General features: G+C 39.7%; 1 protein-coding gene across 2 annotated transcripts in view; it reads left to right on the top strand.

The window, feature by feature from the left end:
* The window catches only part of MET (MET proto-oncogene, receptor tyrosine kinase), a 91,074-nt gene that overhangs the window by 4,606 nt on the left and 61,017 nt on the right, over positions 1 to 25,451 (top strand). For both annotated transcript variants that reach the window (XM_090137308.1, XM_031615462.2), the window contains exon 2: positions 15,519 to 16,733. In XM_090137308.1, coding sequence (XP_089993434.1) covers positions 15,519 to 16,733 — 1,215 coding nt within the window. The remainder of the gene's footprint in view (positions 1 to 15,518; positions 16,734 to 25,451) is intronic.

Below are 25,451 nucleotides of genomic sequence, written 5' to 3'. Positions count from 1 at the left end.
GAAGGCCGGGAGGGTTTGTAGCAGGGCTGATGTCTGTGGAAGCAGATAGTGAAGGCAGAGCCTGTGTGTGTGTGTGTAACATCAGGGCTTTTTATTTTTCAAGCAGGTGTCAGCAGTAAGAAATTTTCTCTAATGCTCTGGCATTTAATAAACTCAAAATACTTAAGCAGAATGCTTTTTTGTGCATCCCGCAGCTCTGTGCTACCCTTCTGCTTGTCCCAAGAAAATTAACACGGTGTTGCCCTTTTGTGTGGAAGCTGGTAGGAAGGGTCTTGTTGGAATACGTGATCAATTCAGTTGCAAATGGATGAGGAAGGAAAATTGCCTAATGCTTTTGGAAGATTTTCATTTTGCTCAAGTGTTCACACCATGGCCATTGCCATGGCATTTGAAAGCTATCCATTTTGTTGTGTGTGGTGCAGCTTTAACCTCTGTTTGAGGGGTCACATCAGCCTATCTTTTTTCCTGTAGTCACAGAGAAATAACAATCCCTATGTAAGTTGCTTTTCTTTACTGCAGCTCCTTCATTTTGACGTTTATCCAACCAAACAGTATTGAAATCTTTTTGACAGGCACTGGTATGATTTCTGAGAAGGATCAGTGACCTAGCTTGACAAATATAAAAAATCAGCAATGTAACTAAATAGGTGACTTTTATTGAAATTCATTCTTCATCATGGAGCTACTTTCTTTCAAAAACATTGAGAAATAGCAAGGGATTGTGGATTCAATTTGATTAAATCTACGGTTGTTACCATTTCCCTTCTGCAAATTGATTCCCCTCCACCTACCTCTCAGCCCGACATGCTTATTGATTAACAGCCCTGCCTTGGCTCAAAATGTGATGTCTGTGTGCTTGTACCTCCCATGCAAGTTGTGACAGGCTCCGAACCCTGTGAACTGACTATGCTCATGAGCTATTGGAATTGGAAGGTTACTTAGCAATTGTTCTACGCTATATGATGACACATCTTTGAACCCCATTGTATGAAGGAAAAATACCTTCTGACTGGAGAGAGATTTCCTGTTTATGTGTGTGTTTGCTGGAATTAAAGCTTCCCCTGTGTGTTGGCAGAGTATTTTTTGTAATCCAAAATGGTAACACGGCAAGTCACCTACGGAGTTTATTTTTTGGACAGGATACAGGTCTTTTATTTTACAAAATAGAGTTACGATGAAGCATAGGGGCCTCTCAGTTACAATTCAACAAACAGACTCGGTTAATTGAGGTTGCACGGTTATAAAGACAGATAGATTTAGGCAACAAGTAATTAACTTTTATTGACATTTTTATACAATGTAAATTGTTCGCTTCCCACGTGGGAAGTTTTTTTACTTCAGGCAGATGTTCTTACAGCATGAGGATATGATATTAGCCAAATATATGTTCTATGAAATGGTTAGAATCATAGCTTTGATTGTGACAAAAGGGAGTCCTTTAAGATTTTCTGGTATAGAGCAAAAAGTGACCCAGTTGCTGGTGTTCAAGCAAAGGCCAGTCTGCAGGAGGGCTGCATGCAGTACTTGAGTCTTCCAGCTGTGTGGACATGGAGCTGACCAGAAAACAAACCCTATGTGATGCTCCTGTCCCAAGTTCGTTGGCATTGCAGCAGGCCTCAACACCCTGCATGCCAAAGTCAGACCTCCTTGAGGGAGGAGAGCTGCTTCTACAAGACTCAAACCAGGCATTTTGCCTCTAACAGTAACAAGACTGGACCACCCTGAACTTCAGCAATAAAGTTATCATTATTTATTAAATAGTCTTTTAAGGTTTCTGGTTTGCTTCAACTGATGCTCATTTTAAACAACTGTCTGGGACTGGGAGAAACCTGGACTAATGTGCTGATTACGCTGAGTGTTCCTTAGGGCCAAGAGCTGTGTAGCCTCTTGTGTGGGATGTTCCGGGCCTAGCGGTGCTGCCCATGCCCTCACATGGCAGAACACCTTCCCTGGCAGAATTCCATCCCTTCCACCTCTGCCACAGGGCCTCAGACCCACAGAATGTGTAGGTCTCCAGCATCTGGATTTTTGGTGCTCCATTTCGGGTGATGCCCGTTGCATGGTTCTGTGAGCAAGGCCCCAAAGCTGTCAGTGTGTGCTGTGCTACTGACTTGTGGGTTCTGCGCTTTGCTGTGCATTGGGTGTGTTTGCACAGCATTTGAAAGCAGATTTCCTCTCCTTCAATGTAGAGGATTGAGGTATCTTTCACCATATGAAATTCCTTTAGCTAATATTTGTACAAATTGATAATTCCTGCAGGAATTATTCATTTCTATTTCCAGAAAATCTAGATTGGTATCTCTTCTGTGATGTCTAACTGAGCTGAGTTGAAAATACTTGCTAGCTACACTTAGAATTCCAAACTTATTTATTTCTCCTTTTCTTTAAGATGCATGTCCTTTTTCCTTTTTCTTGTAAATTTTTTTAAGCCTGTTTGAACTGTATGTTGAACTTTTCCTTTAGTTTATACTTTTTTCCACATTAAAAGCATTTTAACTAGCACGATTTCAACCTTACTATATATCTGTAGTACCCTGTGAATGCCTAGTTGCATACATGTTTTTTACTACTTTGTTGCTATACTTATTAAGAGATTAGGATTAGCTTCCCCCGCCACAAACGCACTTCTTGGATGATCTTATGGAGATAAAGTCAGCAAGCTTATGAGTGACTTCAGGCTTGGAGAAAATTCCCAAATCTGTGGGCTCTTCAGCAATACATGACAAGAAGACAACATGGTTTGCTCTCCGAAACTGAAGTAACTTCACAAGCTTCATCTTTTCTCTTCAGATACATGCTAGCATAACTAAGGCTTGGATTTCTACCTTTCAGATTCTTACACAGTTAAAATTGTATTAGGGAATTGTATATCCTTTCACTAGCAATCCCTATATCTGCAATAATTTTATTATATCATTTTCTTGTGTGTCTAGATGACATGTCTTCTCATCGAAAATACCAGTTTCTGTTAGCAACAGAAAAAAAGGGAGGCAGTTTTGCTGAAGAGAGTGAATGGTGTTGGTAGTTGAATTCATGTCAAAAGTAGATTAATTCCTCTTTCCTAATGTCATTGAAAATGTTAAATGAATTACTGAAGTTATATTCAGTTTTCCTGTTTACTTCTGGAAAATGGATACTAATTTTAAATATTGTATATTACTGTCTTTCAAAACGTTTGGTTAAAGTCTTTAGGTTTATTGCTTTTGTTCTTTAGATTGTAGACCAATATTTTTCTTGGAAAAAAAAATTATTCTTGTTAGTATACCATTCTTACAAATTCCCAAAGTTGCAGTAAAAAAAATAAAATAAATCACAATATTAATAAAGCTTTAAGAAGTAGGTAGAATGCAAATGGTATGGAACTCCAGTGAAGCAGTGAGCCAGTGCAGAGCTCACTGTGATTAAGCCCATCTGCATCAGAGAATATCATTCAAATTCCACCCTAAAAAATGTGCTCAGCACCCATTCAAATCAGTGGAAGATGCTGTTTGTTCGAGGCTGCAATTTAGCCCACAGCTGATAAAAATTTTTATCTTAACTGTTGTTTAACCCCTGTGATGAAGGGAAGCTTTGGCACACATGTTGCTGTTGCCTTCCTGTATGTGTTCAAGGACTGTGTTGCCTGATAAGAGTTTTATCCTTGTTTGTGTTTGTAGAGCTTCCAAATGATGAATCAGGTTGTTCCCCTCGGTTCTTACTTAAACTCAGGGTGTCGTAGAGGCCATGAAAGTACTGAGAACAGGTTAGAGGACCCACACTTGGTCTAGGACTTCACTTCTATGTGTTGCTTTGTTTTCACTGTTTCCTAGTATTTAGAGCTTATTAAGCATATGTGTTCAGATCTGAAATTGCCAAAAGTCTGGTTTTGCTGATATTGGAAACACTGCCCTTACAAATTCACCAGAGAACGTGGCACAGCAGCAACATTTCACAGGGCCCTTTTGCCTCCTCACAGGATTAAATAGTTCCTTGCCTGGGGACGTCCTCTTCTGTGACATTCTCCAGGTCCCGCCGTGTCTGCATCTTGGCTCATCAGACAGATTTCCACAATGGGAAAATCTCACTGAATCTACTCAACGTAGGAACCTTACTGCCAGTTTTTAAACCATCCTATAAAATTTAATACTGATTCTCTTCTAGCTTTAGGATTGCAAGGTGTTAAAACTCTATTACCCTTTATGTTCTTTTAAAACCCATAGAATCCAGCTACTCATTGATAAGATATTCCTTCGGATTTTGTCTGTATTGTCTTGATCTTGCGTATACAAGAGAGATGGATGGCAAGGCATATCTGTTTGCGAGAAGGGGATGTTTCCCTTCCTCTTCTGCTTAAGTTCAGAAGGACCAGCCCAACCATAGCTATTGTTTTCCTGGGTAACTCTGAAAGCCAGTGTGAGAGGAGGAGTTCTGAATGCAGAGCAGAGTAACAGAAGTTAGGAGAGCTGAAAGCCAGACAAAAGGTGTGTAAAGTGTGCTACTGCATGAAGTAAAACAAAATTAAAATTAAAAAAAAAAATCACAGGTGATGTTCTAATTGCAGAAAATGATTCCTGTTTTTCCTGAGGGCTAAAAAAAGGAGAACACTGTACATAGTCGTTATCAGTCAGAAGGACTGTTTGCCGTTTCCCTGGAGTTTTATTTCATTCCAAAAACACATTTACAAAAATAAGCACATGTTTGTTCTTCTAGATGTAAACTGCCATGATAAAATCAGCTTTCGGGTAGCTCGGAGATGTCTTTGCCGCTTCCTGAAAATTATTGCATGCTTTTTCATTTGTTTTCGCATTGAGAGGTTTTCATACAACATGCTTTGAAATAACTATTTAATGCAAATAATACCACATTTCTCTTATAAGCCAACCACAATCTGGGCCAAACTCTGCCTGCAGATAAGCATGTGTGGCTTATAAAGTTCCCCTGACTTTATTAGGAGTGCTTCTTGCTTATCTGAGAGTATTAGCCTAAAATCCCTTCGGGGCACACAAAAAAGGTAACAAACAGTGAATTGTTTTCACAGTACAAAAAGCCTTTCAGGAAGCAACACTGAGCAATACGAGATGGTAGAAAATAAGACAGCACCCGTTTCCCTGTCGGAGAGTTGGTGTATCTTCTATGGTCTTTGGAGGTGAATCTGAACATAGGTTATTTAATGAGACTTCCATTGCACGCTATTAATAGGTGTAAAAACCCACTGTTGGACTGGGCATTGTTTTTTGGGATTTTAAAGACACATGAAAAGATAATGCCCATGTCTATTAGCTAGTTCCTTGGAAATGCAGTGTAGGTCAATTCAGTATTTCTTCAAAGCGTAATGATTTTCTTCATTAACAATATATAAGATTTTTAAAGATCTACTCTTCTGCACCTATCACCCCTGTTAAGTTATGCCTTCTGCATCTCAGTGTTTATCCTGTGTCGTCTATCGCTCATTTTAAATGAGGTAATATTGAGATTCTGTCATGTCAACAGATCTTCTGCCTTTCAGGCTCCTTTAAGCACCCTGTTTTCTAGTCCTTACTCAGCTAAACCATTACAGGAATCGATGAGAATATTGTTTGCATAAAGACTATGTGGAATCCAGTCTTGGAGAAGGTGGCAGCTTCACAGTAAAGGAATGTAACATAGCCAGACAAACCTTAGGCCTGAAATGAGGCTTTTATGCAAAAATCCAGGTGCATAACAACTTAGATTTGCCCCACTACCAGCCCCAGCAGCTGTATCCTGTTCAAATTTCAACTGCTTGGGTGAGTAATTATTAATCATGAGTAGTCAGGTATTTACGTGGATCTAAATAAGCACTGTAAAGTAATTTGAATATTTTAACAGGAACAGGGATGTAAAAGTAAGTGCTTGTTACGGCAGTGGCCTTTGTTGAGTGCCTGAAGTATTGAACTTGGTGCAGCAACTGTTTAAACAAACCTCGTACTCAAGAGTGATTGCTGTATTATAAAGTCCAAAATTAAAAACATGCATTAACTGACACTTCCAATTTTACCACTGCCATTTTATTTTCCTTTTGGATAAGCAGATCAAGCTTAAAGTTATGGGAAAGATCCATGGAGGTTACTTTGGAATCTTAAATGGGATTTAGAGTGAGTTCAGGGCACAAGTCCAAGAAAGGCATCCAAAAACCTAATGCTGTGCAGCCACAAAGCTCTCAGGTGCTTAGATTAGCTGGTGTCTGCACTTGGTTCTGAATGTTCCCTGGATCTCACCTGAGCTTAAGCTTCACAGGAGCAATAACCATGTGGAGCAGTCAGATGCCCTGGGCAGGTTGCAGCTCTTGGCTGAGCTTGCATAAGGTCACAAGACAGGACTGGGTGCAGACAGGTCCTGCAGCTGGCAGCATCCAATCCCACACAGTGGTGACCCTTCTCCCCTCTTCATAGCCTGCTGGACTATGAAGCACAAGGACTGCTTTTAAACTGCATCCTCTACTAAGGAGGATTCACAGCCATATTTCCCACTGCCTACATCTTCAGGACAGGAGGAGAGGAGCAGCAATGGCTTCCCAGCCAGCACTTGGTACCAGCACTGCCTCTCATGGCAAAAGAACAGGAGAGGGAAGGCAGTGGGGGAAAGCCAGGGCCTGGTCAAGGTTTAGACCTTTGGCCAGCTTACTTGTGAGGAAATGAAGGTTGTGGCTTTAAGTCAGGCCACTTGTGGCAGGCACTGTCCTGCAGCACTATTGCCAGCTGTGTCCCAGGCCCTGTGCTGTTGTCAGTCTGCCACCAAGTCCTTCATGTTTAGGAGACATTCTGTAGGAATGAGCTCACTTATCCTTTTGTCTGCCTTGTGAGAAAAGTAAATACCTCCTGGAGATTGGAAATAGGCTCTTTGCTTATCTCGCAAGCTCCTGGACTCTGGCTTCAGCTTTCCAGAAGAGCCACTCTGGGGTCCAAGCAAGATGCCTGAGTGATTCCGAGACCTGTGAGCAGGCCCTGTGTAAATGAGAAGCCCTGGCAGCAGTGCCAGTGCATGTAAGCTCTTCAGCTGTCCCCAAGATGAGGAGAGGGAGAAGCACCAAGAAAATTCATTTAGTAAAAAAAAAAAAAAAAAAAAAAAAAAAAGCACCAAAAACAACAACAATGAAGAACCCCATTAGCTTGAAAAAAAATCAACCATCCCAGAAAACAATCTTCAAACCACTGAGCTTTTCAGCATCTTCTGAAGGTCAGCACGATATTTCAGAATGAAAGCTGGGGCAGAGAAACCCTCACTGAGGGAGATCGGCCAAAAAAGAAGCTGAGGCTGCTCCAGATCAGGCACTCTGCTGATTACAGCTGTGACACCATTGCCTCTAGTGAGAGCCAGGGTGTCAGATAGGCTGGTTCCAGGCCATTTGGGGATTTATGAATACCAATACAGTGAAGTCCTTGGAAGCAGATCATGAATCACAGGTTCACAGCAAGGCAGCAGTATAGCCAATGAGCCATCATTAACTCAGTTTCTAAACTGAGTGAAAGTAGGGCATCAGTTAAAGTGCATTGCAATAACATAATCTTGCAGTGACGAGAGCGAGGTCAGCATTAAAAAGAAAAGGTCATAACCTCCTAACCAAACACAGATGTGAAATGAACACTATCCTTGACATTGCTGTTTGATTATCAGAAAACCGCTATGAAACTAGGTAGACAATCAACTTATTAATGTGACCATCAGATAAAGGATGTATTCTGCTAGTAGTTCATTGTTTCCACTAGCTGTTTACAAACAGACAATTCAGCTTGGTTAGCACCACGTTTTTTTTTTACGTGGGGCAGAGTATGAAGCTAGTGTTAGACAGGGGCAGTTTGTGTTTGGAAGGGCTAGTTATCTCTGGTAAGTTAAATGATTGTGATTTAACTGTGGTGGGGGAGCCAGACTGGACATGGAAGGTGTGCATTCTGCTTTCTAGCACTACGCTAAATATAATACATGTGGGCAAACCACAGTATCAGCACAATAGGCTGCGCCAGGCCAGCTTGGCTCTATAGCTTCTCAAAAGCTTCAAGATGCAAGGGACGGGCTTGGGGGCAAACTGAAGCTCTCTGTGCAGTACTCCAGAAATCATGCCTTTTCCAGACGTCTGTTGCCTAAATAACCCAAGCCTCAGCAGAGGAGAGCTGAGTGACCCATTTCAGCCCTTGGGTGAGCTCTCTGAACCTCAGGGCTCAGCTCATCCTGAAGATGTGCTGATCTCACAGGGACCCACCACGAACTTTGACCACAACACCTTAGGTTGATGAGATACGTATCAAGTAGGGTGTCAGCAACCTATTGGAAATCCTTGACCCTGGGTATTTGTCACTAATTTGCCTTCTTGCCCTCGGAGACACATTGACAGAGGAGAGTGAAGCCATGGCACCCAGCAGCATGTTTTATGCATGCTGCAGAGCAGAAAAGCTGCTACCTGAACTATCCTGTCAGCTCTCTCTCTCTCTCTCCCCCCCCAAACACACACATACACAAAACCCATCAGAGCCAGCACAATTTCTTTTGCCTGCTGTAGTAGATATTCATATATTCATTCCTCACTGGAGGAATTCAAGGACCTGTTGGGGTTTTGCGGCTATTATTAGTATACTTTAATATTTACTATGATATTAAAAGGAAGCTTGATGACATGATGAACAAGTAAATATTTTGGTACAGATTTCATGTCCTATACTTTGTCATCCCTATCTAATGATGCAAAGAAATTTTACTATTATTTCTTTAAAGAAGATTAATGTTTGGCTATGGAGAGGTACTGTCTAAGGGACACATTAAAACCATTAGCACCAAATAACAATTAAACTGCAGGAAATGCACTGCATCAAGATCATTTATAATTGCTGCTGGAACATTTAGATCAAATCTGTATGCTGTCTTGGCTACTCATTGCTATCTGCCTTTTAATCTTTCTCTTTTTATGACCCATGCCATTCCTTTAATTATCAGTGTGGAGGGCTGTTAGTTTTTACTACAAAATAGGAAAGGCTTCCAAAATTTGTTCTGCATTTCAAAACATGAATTCAGGTAGATAGATGATAAAACCATAAAACAGAAAATCTAAGTAAGTGCTCAGAGAGTAGTCAGGGAATGGAGCTAAAAGTGCTTGCAGCCAGACTTGCCAACTTGGCTCTTTAAGAAAGGAGAAGCTACATTCCAAGAAAATTACACTGTCCCTATTCTTTGCAGACAGCCACAGAATGCTTAGACTCTTGCTAAAAAGTTGATCAACAGGATCAGCTCAGAAAACCTGCTTCCTCCTACTCTAAGGTGTTATGTTTTTATACTGACCAGTAAGGTACTTGCATCTTTAACTGAGGTTGCATGACACCCTCAATCAGCCAGGGCACATAAAATCATCTAGTTTCAATCCTCCTGGTATGTGTAGGGTTGCCAACCACTAGATCAGGCTGCCCAGAGCCACATCCAGCCTGGCCTTGAATGCTTTCAAGTTATACCTCAAGTTTCCCATTTAAGTATTATATGTTCAAATATTTCCTGAACTGCAGAATATCAGCATGGACATCTGTACTTCTTTCAGCTGGCTAAAGTCAGTAGAGCAGTTGTTCTGTTTATGCAGTAAAAATACACTGAGATGTGTTAGCTTGTCCAAATAAAAGAAAATTTGAGAGCGAAAGGCAAATATCTCCATATTCACTCAACTGAAACAGACAACAACCCTACTATGGGTTATCGGTTGTGACGTGTAAAATAACAAGTATTGCATGTTATCCTGCCCCCCTACAAATCTTCTTTTCTAGTTGGACTAAACATTTGGATTAAGATGTTCACACAAGGGTTATCAGACAACTAGTTGATGCAGATGCAGAGTTTAGGTTTGTGTTAGAACTGAATTTCTGTTACTGCTGATAACAGTGGTCAAGAGCCATAGTACCACCCCAGGTATTTTGTTAATGAAGATCTACATTTTTTGACTTGCATCGAGATGAACAGAGCAGATCAATAATGCTGTGTTGTGCAGGCTCTAATTTCTAATTTCCCACTATTGTCAAACAATACAGTTATTTCAAAGAAGTCCTTCCATCTGTATGCTTCCAGATGTGGAAAACAGTCCTTCTGAATGTAAAGATCCAAATCCATCTTGAAATATGTGTGAACAAGCAATGAAAGATCAATCTTATTCTAGCTATCTCTACCCTGATCTTCAATTGTTCTTTGTATATTTTGAACTTCTTTTTTAGTTCCTGTTAATTGTGAATTTGATTCCTCAGCCCTTAGAATGACTTCCTCACTTGGGAAATTTCACTGAATTACAGCAAATGCTTTACCTTTTAAAGTAGTCTTCCTGAACAAGGTGTAGCTCTTGATCTTCTCCACTCACTTGTAATGTATCAGTGAGTGTTTGCTGAGGTTCATTATGAAAGAACCTGTAGTGTCACTGTAGCTCGTCATATCAAAGGTGGTTAAATAAATCCAGTTGTGCTGCACAACCAAGACGTATGCTGGTGTTAGGATGTTAAGATCTGCTGTAAGTTTCAAAGAAAACGTTATACACTTTATTGTACTACAGGATACCTGCAGATAATTAATAATAAGTGAGTATAATAACATTTTCTCCATTGCAAAGGATACATTTGTTTTTTTTTTTCTGTTTTGATGCTAGTTAAAACTGTCAGAAAACAAAAATGCTTCTGTTGTAAGCTGCTGTGAAATATAATGGAATATTGGACCCAGTAATGGATCATGTATATAAGAGTATATTTTATGCAGTGAGACTTTGGATTTCTCCTTTCTATCTGAATACCATAAGAGCTTGCAGATCAGTTGAACATGCTAATGAAAGCAATTTATTCTGACACGCATCACCACACTGGAAAGGTTTATTTAATAGTAGGTCCTCCAGCAATTGCCTAGGCTGCGCCCTGCCCACCAGTTCTTCTCTCAAATCCATCCTACAAGCTTGCACACACTTCCTAGCATACCATGGAAACCTCCTGGTTTAATTATGAGTTAATTTGTGACATACATCACAGATATGAAGTACTATGACTCTTTGCAGTGGGGAGCTGAGTTAAATTAGTGTACGTATTACCCTGCAGAGTTACATTCTCATCTCAGTCAGAGTGAACAATTTAGATAAGGAAAATGGGGTGAAAACAGTACTTAGGACAAGGGAATACGGATTTGAATTCAAATAGTTAATCTGGGTTAAACTCAGGGATCAGTTGTATGTTTGATGCTGAGTTGCTCAAATTTCCTTGTTCTCTGTTACTTTAACTCATGGTAGATAATTCAGATTAACAATTCTAAATTAAGAACATTTTCAGTCTGTGGATGTAGGAAAGAGAAAATCAGCTTCAATCCTTTCTACAGTTGCAATTGGTTAATTGAAAAGTCTGTTGAAGACATGCCCACTGTGAACTTGCTCTGTTAAAGCTGGTGCTAGTGTTGTGATAGTGTTGTTTGCTATAACAGATTAAAATTGGATGGATGGAGCTGTTATAATTTCTCCCTCTTATTTGTCCTGTCCTTTCAAATGATGCTGCTGTATCCAAGGCAGGACATCTGATCCACGGGGAATCAGGTCCTGAACTGACACGGTTTTCAGTTTAGGACAGCAAAGCAAACTGAACTCTCAGGAACAGTAATCAGTATGGTTATCCTACATGTATCTGTCACCATAAGTCTGTCAGAGCCCATAGTAACAAGACATACTATTCTATCAGGGAAAAAAAATAAAAATATGCTACCAAATATTTCCTTAAAAGGAATGGGAAAAGGCTACTGTTCATTTTATGTTTGCTAACAGTAGGGTTTGTGAAGTAAGAATCAACATGTTTTTGCTGTACCTAACCTGAAATAACCTGAGGAGTCAGCGTATTCTTGTAAAAGCATGCCACTGTACACTGGATGTAGGATAGACGGGGACCTTTCCTTCTCTGTGATATGATAAGAAAAGAAGAGGTGCGCAAAGGAATCTGCCAAAGTCTTTCTTTCGTGTCTGTGTGCTGTCTTAACTTGTGCAGTTCTATGGAGTGCTTTATGATCAGATTTAATGGGACTTGTGTTGTTGAATTGAGGGTGGGAAGACGCATACAGCTCTGTTTTCTGGCTTCTTTGCACAGGATAGCTTGGAAGTCCAAGCCTGACTTGTTGGTGCACTGGCCAACACCAGCATGGAGAGACATGATGTTCAATGTTTACAAATTATCATCTAACCCCAAATGAGGGAAACTTGTAGAAAAGAGATTGCCATTGGGAAATTATTAATGGGGAACTCAGGACCAAGCCTGATGAGAATCATCACCCATAACACTTGAAGTTTCCAGGCACTCTAATATGACACATCATTACTAGCCGTGGTTGCAATAGTTGACCAAAATCTGTTTTCTCATCAGTTATACAAGTTAGTGCCTATTGAGAGATGGAAAAATGAGCACATCATGACACAGGCTTTGAAAATATCTCTTACAAAAGGCACAATCCATCCACAGCTATTGCTTGTTGATTGTTATCACAGGCCAAAGCTTCCAAGTCTTCTGTAGACACACATGGAAGTCACAGAAAGGTCATGAAAGAATGAACAGCATCCATCATTGAAATCAAGAAAAGAAACAAACAGATTACTTGTTTTTTTTTTGCAACTCACAGACAGCAAATAATTATTTGACCTGAATTCAGAAAGAAAAGTATATCTTTTAACATAAGTATTTTGGTTCAAATTCAGAAAAATGCTAAGTGCTGAAGTTCAGCTGACATTGCATTTGCGTATGCGCTTAGGAGAACTGGCACTGCTGGACATTTGAAATATGTGGTACTAAATTCTTCATTCTCCAGAGTTTTCCTGCTCTTTAGGATGTATTCAAGTGAAGTATGTTTGCAATTACCTGATTTGGAGGTTGCAAAAAGAACTCTATGCTGGAGGCAATGGTTCTGTAACAGAGAAAGACTCTGGGTCAAATTAGGATAAAAAGAAGCACTGAATGTCACAGGCCTGGACACAGTACTCCAGATAGGGTCTGCTGAGGGCGAAGTAGAGGGGGACAATCACATCCCTCACCCTGCTAACCACCCTTCTTTTGATGCAGTGTGGGATACATACAGAGCCTGGGATTCCCATGGGTGGGAATCTGCATATTCCTGTCTAGGAGGTTGATTTAAACACCTCAAAAACATACAGAGGAAGACATAACGATGGCGCTCAGATATGAAAGCAGAGATGACTTATTTATCACACATATTTTCCTTCCCTTTGTTGTGAAATGCAGTACCTATTCCTGGTACCTGCTGCATTACACTAAATCTGATCCTTGTTCTTGCCTCTAAACATTTGTCCACAGTTTGTCCTGTGTCTTCATTCCTGTAATGGTATTAAACCGTCCTCATTCTCATCTAACTCTTGTCCCACTTATTGTATTTCTTCCTCTTTCAGAGTTACCTCTGTCACTTGGGTTAAAACATGTTGATGTAAAAATTACATCTGCTTCTGTATTGTGTCAGAAAGAGAGCACTTTTGGAATTTTCAGCTTAATCTATCATTTGTCAGAACATGTTGACTTGTCAGAACTGAATGCAGGAATGTATGAGTTTTAGCACAGTTTCTCGGGGTGGAAGGGCTGGCCAAAAGGGGTAGACAGTTGGACTGGTTTCCCACTCCTCCCAGTTCAGCCCTGATAGTGCAGGGACGTGAACACAGTTGTTCTTGGATCACATGAGGCTTTTGGGTGTTTCACACAAACTTAGAAAGCTCTTGGTTTCATCCCAGTACAGAGCAGGAAAAAGTCTGTAACAGCAAGAAGTTTCATGGGATGAGAAAACAGTTTCCTGCCCTATAAAATATAAAGTCAGCACTATGTGTACTGTGGCTGTTCCCTAATTACAAATTCCTGTTCTTTTTAGTTATTATTACTTCGAAACTGTGTTTGGTTATTTTTCAGAATTGTTATCATTGATTAATATAAAAAAAAAAAGTTGTTGGAAAGAAAGACCTTCATTTCTCAATACCAAAAGTGTGAATTGTCTTTACCAGCTAGTACTTGCAAACAGCCTGTGTTTCTGATGTTTATCCCAGCTCTCGATTATGACTTTTATCAGATAACAGGGAGGAAGGACAAGTCCTTCTTTCCAAAACCTATTATTCTGTGTAGTTAATGAGGTAAGGCAGAGAAAGAATTCAGTAGATTCTGAAGTATAATGTCAGAAGGAATGCAGGAAAATTATCGATGTTTTAGTCAATCATATAAAAACACAGAATTTATATATAGCTGAAAGAGTTCTGTCTGAATGAAATTGTAATTCAATACAGCAATCCTGATTTCTACTATTAGTTTGTAATTTTCAAGGTCGTCTATATTGAATCCTTTAAGCATTTCTTTGTTAGTAACAATTGCTTAACTGTAGCCAAACTATAAGTATTTTCCCAAAGCATGTGATCATATTGCTGTTAGAATGCATAATTGTTTTCTCCATGATGGAGCTAAATTTGGCTTAACAACTGTGTCATGGCATTAACAGAAAATGTCTGGTGTGGCAGGGCATAGTGTGGACGCTGCACCAAAAACTCATAACCACAGCTCATTTAATTGATCTTCCAGGGGGGTGAAATATCACACTAGTCATCTGCCTTTGGTTTTCAAAGCCACATCAAACAATTGCGTGGAAAAATAAAAAAAGAAAAGTGCTAGGTTTTTTGATTTCATCAGTTAATGGCTCTAGGTCACTTGATATCCCTTTGTTTGCGATACAGTGATATGCCTGTATCTTCTAAAGGTTCACCAGAGTGACTTATTGCTGTGGTGCAAGGCCTAAAATAAAGCTTGCACATGCCAGGCACCACATGATGCATAAAATATTCTAACAATATATTACAAAACCTTGTCAACACTAGGGAAAATTACTATTCTAAGAAGTAGAGCTGGCTGAAAAGAACATTCTTCTTCCAAAATGGGCCCTCAGGAAAGATCTCGAGGGAGAGAGGAAAGGGGTTTTTCCTTTGTTCTTATGGAGAAATGTCTCTTCCATGGTTAATCAAAAATGCAACAGAATAAAAGAGAAGCCCAATCCCAGCTCAGATCTGTATATTATTTAATCTCTTCTATTTCTTATTTTTGAACAGCTGTGCTAAGAACCATTCCAGCCCCTTAGGGCACTTGCCAAGTATCTTATATCCACACACTAAAGTGCTATAACTGCTCTGTGTGCATTGTGAATGTCCTGGGCACATTTCCTTTCACCTACCCATGCACCATCTTGTTCTAAATCCTATCAGCCAGCTGTTTTAATGCCAACTGAGGAGTAGTCATCTCTCTTTTACTGTTGTATGATACACCAAAAGTTCCTGCAAAATCTAACATCGTAAAATCTTGCTGTAAGTTGTTCTGAAAGCAGTGAAATGAGTGCCCACAAAGAACAGTAATCACAGCAGTTCTTAGCACAAGGCTATTAAGGACACTAAGCAAGATTATGACACTTAAACTGAAATAGTTCAGCTAATATTCAGTCTAGAAACAGATTTCTTTGGCTGATAAACCCATGTTTTATTCTATGAAACATAACCACTCTTCTTTTTAAATGTATTTTGACAGATTAAACCTCTGACAATGAAGCCTGTTACTGCCTATCCTTCTGGGATTATCCTATTCCTGTTTGCATTGCTGCAAAGGAGTCATGGACAATGCAAAGAAGCAGCTAAAAAATCAGAGATGAACTTGAATGTAAAATATGATCTTCCTAACTTCATCACAGAGACGCCAATTCAAAATGTAGTTTTATACAAGCATCATGTTTATATTGGAGCAGTCAACAAGATTTATGTACTAAATGAGACTCTCCAAAACATTTCTGTCTACAAGACTGGGCCTATTTTGGAGAGTCCTGGCTGTGCACCATGTGAAGACTGCAAAGATAAAGCTAATTTATCTAACAGCGTATGGAAGGATAATGTCAACATGGCACTGCTCTTAGAAACCTATTACGATGATCAGCTCATCAGCTGTGGTAGCGTGTCTGGAGGTGTCTGTCACCGTCACATCATTCCCCCTGACAACCCTGCTGACATAGAAAGCGAGGTGCACTGCATGTATTCACCACAGGTAGACGGAGAGACAGAAAATTGTCCTGACTGTGTTGTAAGCACTTTAGGAACCAAAGTTTTGGTGACTGAAAAGGACAGGTTTGTCAACTTCTTTGTTGGGAACACTGTGACATCTGCATTTCAACCTCCCCATGTACTGCATTCAATATCAGTGAGAAGGTTGAAAGAAACACAGGATGGGTTTGAATTTCTTACAGATGAGTCTTATATAGATATCCTCCCTCAGTTCCGCGACTCGTATCCCATTAAGTATGTCCATGCCTTTGAGCATGACCACTTTGTCTATTTTCTGACTGTCCAGAGAGAATCTCTTGACTCCCAGACTTTTCACACCAGAATTATCCGCTTCTGCACTTTAGATTCAGAGATGCGTTCTTACATGGAAATGCCTCTTGAGTGTATTTTTACTGAAAAGCGGAGGAAGAGGTCCATTAGAAAGGAGGTATTCAACATTTTGCAAGCTGCATATGTAAGCAAGCCCGGTGCAGCTCTAGCCCATGAAATGGGCCTTGGATTGAATGACGATATTCTCTATGGCGTTTTTGCACAAAGCAAACCAGATTCCTCAGAACCAACAAACAGATCTGCTGTCTGTGCTGTCTCTGTGCGAACAATCAATGAGTTCTTCAACAAGATTGTTGACAAGCAGAACATGAAATGTCTTCAGCACTTTTATGGGAAGGATAGCAAATACTGCTTGAACAGGGTAAGTGACAAATAATTTTTTTACATTTCAGAACTCTTGGTCTCTCTTTGACTATGCCATCGTTAAATAGCTGCCCTCTCATCTTAGTCACAAAAAGTAAGACCCTTGGTAATTTCAGACTACCTTGCACTGCTGATGATTCATCCTTGTAAGAATGAGTTTCTGTAAACTGACTGAAAATCACTGAGGTCCTTATGGTGCTCAGTATTACTGGAACTGAGGGGAAAAAAAAAACAACAACAAGAACAAAAAAAGCCACTTCTTTATTCTTAAGTAATTGGTTATTCTGTGTTCTCAACAGTCCGTGCTGCAGATAAGTAGGATGTTTAGGGAATTATTTCTTTCACTGTCTTAAAGAAGTCTTCATTAACATTCATATCCATGTGCACTGAAAAGTCTCTGAAAATATCACTCATATTTTAGACTCTGTTAATGCTGAATCACTGCTCTCTTTAAAAAAAAATGAAAGTGCTGGTTTGGAACATGCCACAGAGAGCCAGATTGTAATACAATTACTCATGCTTAATACATAAACGGTCCCACTGAAATCAGTTTTCTTAATGAAAGAAGTATCTATTAAAAGTGTGTCTGAGTGAGGATGCCAGCAGTCTCAGAAGGGAAAAGTGGCTGCTCTGTGTTCAGGTGACTGCTGAGATACTGAGGTGAAGGAAGCAGGGGAATTATTTATTCCTTTCTGGTCAGTGTCTGTACCCGTGGCAGCACTTGGAAAGGAAATACAGAATCTGAAATAGGATACTTCTAAAATTTATTTTGAAACATAAAACATTCTCACTTTGAATTATGCAGCAGGGCCTTACATGTGCTCTCTGAGGAGCTTTCTTTTCGCAAATAAAAGGAAATTGGAGCTGCAAGGCAGCATGCTGCCCTCTGCCCCAGGGCAGGGCCAGAGGGGCCATGAGGAGGCTCAGCCCGCGATCCCAGCCACGGCAACAGCTCAGTCTGCCTTTGGGGAAGGCTTGGGCTGAGGAGGGGCACTGCAGGCCTCTGTTGCTCCAGTGAGACCAGCTCAGTATGCTGCCCAGCCCAGGCCATCCAGAGGCCTGACCCCATTAGGAGCTGGGAGCATCTGAAATGAGAGGATTGGGAGAGGGCATCTGTGTAGAAGGAGCTGTCACACAGATGCTGTGGCTTTTACCAGTAGTGGAAATGTGCTCAGAGGTGGGGTCCATTCCAGTCAGAGCATCACCAGCTCATCACAACAGCCTCTGCGTTTGGGACTGCCTGCTTATTGCTGTCCCCAGATCCCCACTGTCATTGCCAGTGGATGCTGATACTGCACCCGCAACCGATGTAGCATCTTATTCCCTTTTTGAGGAAAGGGGAGTCAGTTTTCAGGAACTAAAAGCAAGAGAGCAAACATTCAGTACAGTGACTTTCAATGCATTATTGCTGTTCTAATTTTTCAGGTCTTAATATCATTTTATTTTCATATTTCAACTCATTTTTCACAATGAACATTGTTCTTCTCTGAAAGTGCTTTTTTTCCTCTTATTTCCAGGGTATTTTATTTGTGAGTAACTGTCTTTATGGCCTTTAACTTATCTCATTCTGCTCTTGCCTATAGACCCATTTTATAAGGTGACTTACCATAGCAAAGTATGCCATTAAAATATTGACAGAATAATTTGCCACTTTTTACATGCTGGGAAGTACTTTCTTGTTACAAAAGCTTTTCCAGAGTCTGCTGCTGCTTTGCATATCAGAACTGAATGTCTTATACTGCAGACGGTTTATTATAGTGGCCTGATTTCAAGAAATGTCATCAGAACTCTGATTTCTGTTACATTAAATTGATAAAGGCAAAAATGTTGCTGTGATTTCCTGTGGTTCTTTTAAATGGCACAAAGACAGTCGGAATTTTTTGTCCTGATTGTTTGCTTAACACTGAGATATCAAGATTGTCAAGCTTTGCCATTTCATTTTCTATACTTTATTACAGAAGAATCACTAAAGCTCCAATAGAAAACATACTTTTTTCAGGTTTCATTTGGCCAGAAAAACAGGCAAGAATTTGCCAGGCATCCTTTATGCACCTGTTTTTCTGAGGTATGCAAAACAGATCTGAAATTCTGAAGAGCAAAGGAAGGGAAGGAACAGGCAGAAGAAGGAATGTTTGTGCTTGTCAGATCTGAACTCGTTGATTTTGCTGGAGATCAAAACAAAACAAAATCCCAAACCTTTCAGCTTGTCTTGTGTCCTTTTTTGTAGATTATTAAAACGCACTTTGTAAGTCACCTTCAACTTAAAAGAAAGCTTTTATAAACTATGGGAGTTTGTCACAGTTTATTTTGGCAAAATTAAAAACTTGCTTTTTGTAATGCTGCCAAGATGATCTTTCTTTTTAACGTTGACAAAATGAAACCACAGACCACTGAAGCAAGAAAAAGGCTCTGACCGCTATGAGAGTTAGTCATAGGACAGTGAAAACAGTCCAGCAGTGAATAAGAGTTACCACTATCTTCAAAATTAAAAAGAAAAAAAAAAAAGCCTTTAGCAGTGTTTGCAAGAGACTGCTATGCTATCTATGCTATTAGTTGCAGTCATTGATGTAGACCATTTCATGTTACCAAAAAATTCCCAGTAGAAAATTATACATAATTTGGTTGGACTTTGAGATAATCCATCTTTCTGAGAGGCAATCCCTCAGCACTGTTGAAACTAAGGGTGCTAAGGGATGCTAGGGCTGCAGAATAAATCAGAATAAAGCAACCAAAACACTCCCTTAACTCTATCTTCTCAGATTTTGATCTTTTAAAAAATGCCTTACACTAATCTCGATGTGCTTAATAAAATTTGTTAGCTTTTAGCCTTGTTTTCTAAATCAGCGTTATGATATGCCTGTCTTTCTGTTAGTTCTCCTGACAAATGCAACCTTTAGAAATTTTATAGATGTGAATCCATGTGTGACTCTAGAGACAGATTCGATATATGCTCAGGCTGTGGAAACTGATGAAGTGCAAGAAGCCCCTTTATAAACAGCAGAGGGACTAACTGGGACCAGAGAAGGAATTGCTCACCCATGGGAAAAGTCTCTGTCATAGCTCAGTGGGAGAGTGTAGTCAACCAACCACAAGACGTAAATCCAGGCTCAACTGTGCTTCACTTATTCCAGTGCTTGTGGAAAGCATTTTAAAATCAAAATGAAACATTTTCAATTGTGTTTAAGTGAAATACTTCAAAAGGTGAAGCCTGGACACTGAAGTCATGGTTAGGAAAAGTTAATCTGATGGTGAATCTGACTGATATCAGATGTACTTCAATGGAGCTGAGACTAGTCAACAGTTCCTGAGAATTTCCTTTAGTGAAGAGCTTTCTGTCACTTGGGTGACAGAAAGAAGAAAATTGAACTGGTTTCAAATTAAAGTAAAATGTGGAGTTGTAGTAAAGGAGTTTTCTTGCCAAAGTCAGTAGAAATATATCTGAGAAGTAGCTGCTGTAGAAAGTTTTCAATCACTGTTCAGGAATCCCCTCACCCACAGGGAGGAAACTGGATGTTGGCTTTTAGTCACTTTCAGCTATGGTATTGAGTGGAGGTGTACTTAGCTAAGGAGACAAATACTACTTGTTTCATCTGCAGATGTAGCCTGGTAGTCTCAACCTCTGTCATGAATTGAATGGGATTCTCCATGTGAGGAAAATGGTTTGAGTTTAGCCTTGGCAATCTCAACTACATACATCAACTGTCAGATCTCATGGGCTTTGTTTAGCTTTTCTGTGTCTGTTATTTACAAAACTATTGTGAGCCCCTTTCTCTGCTGCCCAGTTTCAATCCCTACTGAGTTCTGTGGAAAAGCATCTTTGAAAATGAAATCAACTCTAGAAGTTCCTTCTATAGGGACAGATGAGAGGCTAACATACTCCATTTACGTTCTGGGAAAAGAGAAACCACACATAGGCTTTTACTACATTTCCCACAAGTGTCCTAAAGCAAGACAGGCTGGTCGCCACTCCTGTCAAATGAAAGGCACAAAGAGATAAAAATCATATTGGAAGAACACGAAATGAAAACAGAAAATCACCAAAACAAGAGATAAAATTACAGTAAAATGAACACATGCCGATGCTTCTTTATTACTATTACATATCATGATAGATGGATAAAATTGGGTTATGCTTATATTGTAATGGAAGAAAATAATTGCTGCCTTCTATCAGGAAACCACAAAGGCACTTATTGATCTGTCATCCTTAGGATACGTCTAGGAATATTTAATAAAATAAACAGAGACAAATAACTCTTCTAAAGCCCTGTAACTCTAATATCCCACACCATTTGGCTTAAAAAAATATTAGCAGGCTTAAAAATAGCACCACGTCTCTCTGGTTAGGAAGGGTAGATGTGGCTTATTTGGATAATCTCATAGCATAGATAATAAGTTTTTTTGTATTGTGAGTAGAATGTGCCTAGTTCCCTCCCCTAAAAGTCAGGCACCAGGATCCATCTGATTGATTCAATCATTTATTCAAATGCTACATCAAATGGGACACAGAGCAATGCGTGGGCATGAAGCCTGCTCCTAGCCATACAGTTTCTGTGCTAGCTACTCTATGGGTTCTGACATCTCAAAAGGATAAATAAAGAGCAATTTGGTGATGGGCAATGCACAATGACACCCTTTAAAACAGGTTTAAATCATGCTAGTAAAATGATGGGCTGCATCCACATTCCTGTTCTGCATTCAATGCCTGTCTGCTGAAAGTCCAGAAAATAGCCCACCAGTGTCCCTTGAGACCTTCATGGCACCAAGTGCAAGGCAAGGTGTGCTTCCCATGCCAAGACCCTTCAACATTAGGTACAGTGCCATCTACCCACTCAGTCTTTCAAGGCATGTCTGGGGAGAGTGTGAACAGTCTGAACTGCATGAAAGAAGAAGCTAGGCACAGGTATGGCTATGGTTATCTCAGGCTGGGCCAGATTCATCAGAGGCATAAACCATTGAGGTGAGGGCTGTTTAGTCCTTGGGATTGCCCATGGACAATGACACAAGAAAGTTCCCAAGAAAAAGGCAAGGCAAGGAAAAAAGCATGTCAAGGACCTTCTTTGGAAAGTACCATGCTGCCCTGAGTAGTAAGTGTATGCAGACTCTTCCAAGCTCCAGCATATATGGGGCTTGGAGGCTGGCTGACCTGTTAACCTAAGTGTTGAAAAACTACAGTTTTTTTCATCTCCTGATCTCCTGTTAAGGACCTGTCTCTGGCTCCCAGTGCTGCTGCTTGGTATTTTATCATCTTCTTGTTGAAAGCTGGATTTCTCTGTGAAAAAGTGGTATCAGTTAACCTACCATTTTCTGCAAAGGGCACTGCTTTATCATCCAGAGTTACTAATAATGTTCCATTTCCAGAGTTTTTAATCAAATTCTTCCACCGAAGGCAGGGATCCCTGTTGGCTATTAGTGTGGGAGAGTGATAGTGCTGCATTTCTCTGGAATTTCACAGAAATCATTTCAAGCAGAAAATGTTTTTAATTTTTCACATTGATGTCTGGATATTCTGGTCATGTGTTTTTTATTCCTCAGAGTTTCTGAAACCCTTTAAACTCTAAAGACTAGAGTTGGGCATAGAATAATTTTCTGATCCTGTGTAACTCCGACAAAATGTGAAAATCTTTATGGTCCCAAAGGAAGAGGTTTCCAAAATTTAGACTAGCAGGCATGTGGCATTAAGTACACTCACTGGACATGTAGTATTCAGATCTAAGGCTATTTTCCTGAGTGCAAAGCAAATTCTAAAGTTCCTTTGCTCCGCTTTAAGTTCCTATCTAGTCTGCAGATGGATGGTTTGCAATGGGACACTGTCAGCCCTACTGAGAGATCTGGTAGTGTTTCTTTGTATACAAATCCACATTCCAGAGAAAAGGAAGCTGATTCTGCGATGCACCACATGCGTATCTACTAAGTCTGGGATTTAGCCCACCTGGCTTTGATAGTTAGCTGAGACATCTAAGTCAGGAATGAATTTCCCTCAGCTCCTGCTGCCAAATGATGAAGAAGCATATCCAGAGAGCATCCATCTCAGATACTACAGTATTGTAAGTGTCTAACAAGCTTTCAGCCTTCCATTTCTGCCCATCTATGAAAGATATTTTTTTATCCTGTCTGCATTTAGAACAAAAGCCCTGACAAGGCAGACATCTGCCTTTCAGCTCCCTCAGCACCACCCTTACCTCAGCAATTTCCCTGCTCACAGTTTGATCTGACTCAGGACCACGTATCACCATCTCCTTCACTATTGCTCACTAAAGCAACAGTAGGCAATTAGTATCCAGGAGACTGTTGTGTCACTTGGACTTTCTAGGTTAAGAACTCAGACAGTTTTCCATCAGAGTGGAATTACTCCTGATTTCCACAGACAGAAGTAAAATCTGTCAAATCCACTGCTAAATATATATATATATAAAAAAAAAAAAAAAAGTACTGGAAAGGAATAAAAACCATTGAACAAATGTTTCAGAAAGCAAGAGCAGGTCACAAAGAAATATTAGTTCTACTGGATATACAGTGAGTGAATATAATGAAATATTAGGGGAAGAATGATCCTGGGGGAAGTGGTAATGAGAGCTTCATTTTCTCAAGGCATATGCAACTCTTCTATTCACACTGACTAGAAATTAGGGCCAACTGTATGATTTTCTCCTACCTTCTGGACTTCTTTCTATCCCACACATCTCTTGTACCACTGTTTTGGCTGCAAGTGCAGTTGTTGAGCAATATTCTCTTGGAGTAAGAATCTCCACATAGCATTATTTTAGAATATCTGATCTATGTGAAATTCACAGCTTTTCTGCATCATCACAGGTTCCACATAAATAAAGATTTCTCTGAGAAAATGCACCTAATGTATAATCTAAACTGTTTATAGCAACAACTCTTATACCTTATTTATTCACTATCTGTAATTAGTCAACACCTCTCATTTGATAATCTGTATACTGAGTCAGATGTTAAATTAATATAAAGGAAACAAGCAAAATGCAAAGATTACTTAGGTCCATTTTATCTCCCGAATCAATAAGATTTACTTAGTGCTAATGCACTAACCAAATTATGAGAACTAATGCAGCACTGTTCAATGACAAAAGCAAATAACTCTTTGAATGATCTTGACAATAGAACATATAATCATCTTAATTTGTATTAACTAATTGCATTTAACATGGATGTCTTTTTACCTTATTACCTTAAGTGGAGCATCACTACTGTAACCTCCTTCCCCTTCTCATTTAACAGTGAAGTAGATCAAGGCAACAAGTACAGGAGTTACTGGGTTGATACTGTGTAAAATTTTACTTCAGTGGAGTTCTTTAAAGATTTCTCTTTTTCTGGAAGTCATTTGCACAATCCTTCCTTTCAGGAGTTCCAGATCAAGTCCTGGAAGCTCAAAGTGTAGCTAAAAGATCTTCCAGTAATTTACTCTAAATTTCTCCTTCTTTTGCAACAAATACTGTTTTGAAGGGTTATCTTCCTGTGTTACTGTGACCATGTCCAAGCAATAGTAATGCATAGTATTGGCCACAGCATAATTATGGTTGCTTAATGGTTTCTATCTTGCTTTTTCTTCAAGTCTCTTACTTTGCAGTTGAGAATTGAAATTTTATTCACAGAAAGGGAACATACTTCCCCTGTATTTTATTAAAAACAAAAAACAAAAACAAAAAAAACCCACTTGAATTGCATTCAAATACATGAGGAATAATACGAAGAAGAGGAAGGAAGAGGGAAACAATTCTTTGTTTAAAACAAAAAGAGGAAGAAGCTCTTTTTCCATGTAAAGCTATGTTTCAGTGCCCCAGCAGAAGTTCTTAGAAACAGAAGAACCTAGTCCCCTACCACAGATGTGTTCAGTTCTCAGGCAACACTGGACTGAGTTCTCAGCACCTACAGTCTCATGAAGTGACAAGAAACATGGTATCTCTTCTTCTGTAGGGTCTGTTTGGTGAGAAATGTGTGCCCACTAGTGAAACTGGCTCATGCAACTTTTTATTGTTTTTTTCCCCTCCTTATTATCACAAGAACAATTCTGCTTTGCAAAACTATGTTTTAAAATTCACATCACTTTTTGTATGACGTGTTTTAAAATACATTTTTGTGATGTGAACTCTGAATGATTTTTGTTCTTCTTCCCAAGAACATAGATATTAGGTAGCTGCTTGATAGAACAGTGCTTGAAGAAGATGAGCATATATATCTAGTATGCTACCTACTACCTATCATTGCCTCATTAATGTGGACATTAGATGTCTTTCCGGGCTGTGCGAGCTGCAGGTGGGCTGTGCACAGCAGACTGTTCCAGTATGGTTTCCATTGGGTCCCTACTGCAAATAAAAGCTGACTTATCCATTTGGAATACTTCTTTCCAAGGACATACTGAGCCCATTGATATAAATACGTGCAATAGTTCAATATGAAAGACCAAAGCTCATTACTGATAATATCTAACAAAGGAAATGAGAGAATATGATCTTGGTAATCTTAGTGCCAATGAGGAATGTCACTGTATATTCAGTCTGCTTTTAAAGAGTACATACAACTAGCATGGCTATATGGACGTCCCTGTTTAGATACACATAGCTGCTTCTTGGAAATGCAGCAGCAAGTTTTGGGATTTCACACTGCTGTTGTGATGATCCAGCAGGTGACAATACTGACTATAGAACTGCGGTCGATTTTGCTGGCTAAAGCTGAAGTGCTGCATCCAAAG

Source organism: Phasianus colchicus, chromosome 1 (assembly GCF_987193195.1).
Source record: "Phasianus colchicus chromosome 1, bPhaCol1.hap1.1, whole genome shotgun sequence".
In the NCBI taxonomy this organism is placed as follows: Eukaryota; Metazoa; Chordata; class Aves; order Galliformes; family Phasianidae; genus Phasianus; species Phasianus colchicus.
This window is presented reverse-complemented; position numbering and strand designations above follow the sequence as displayed.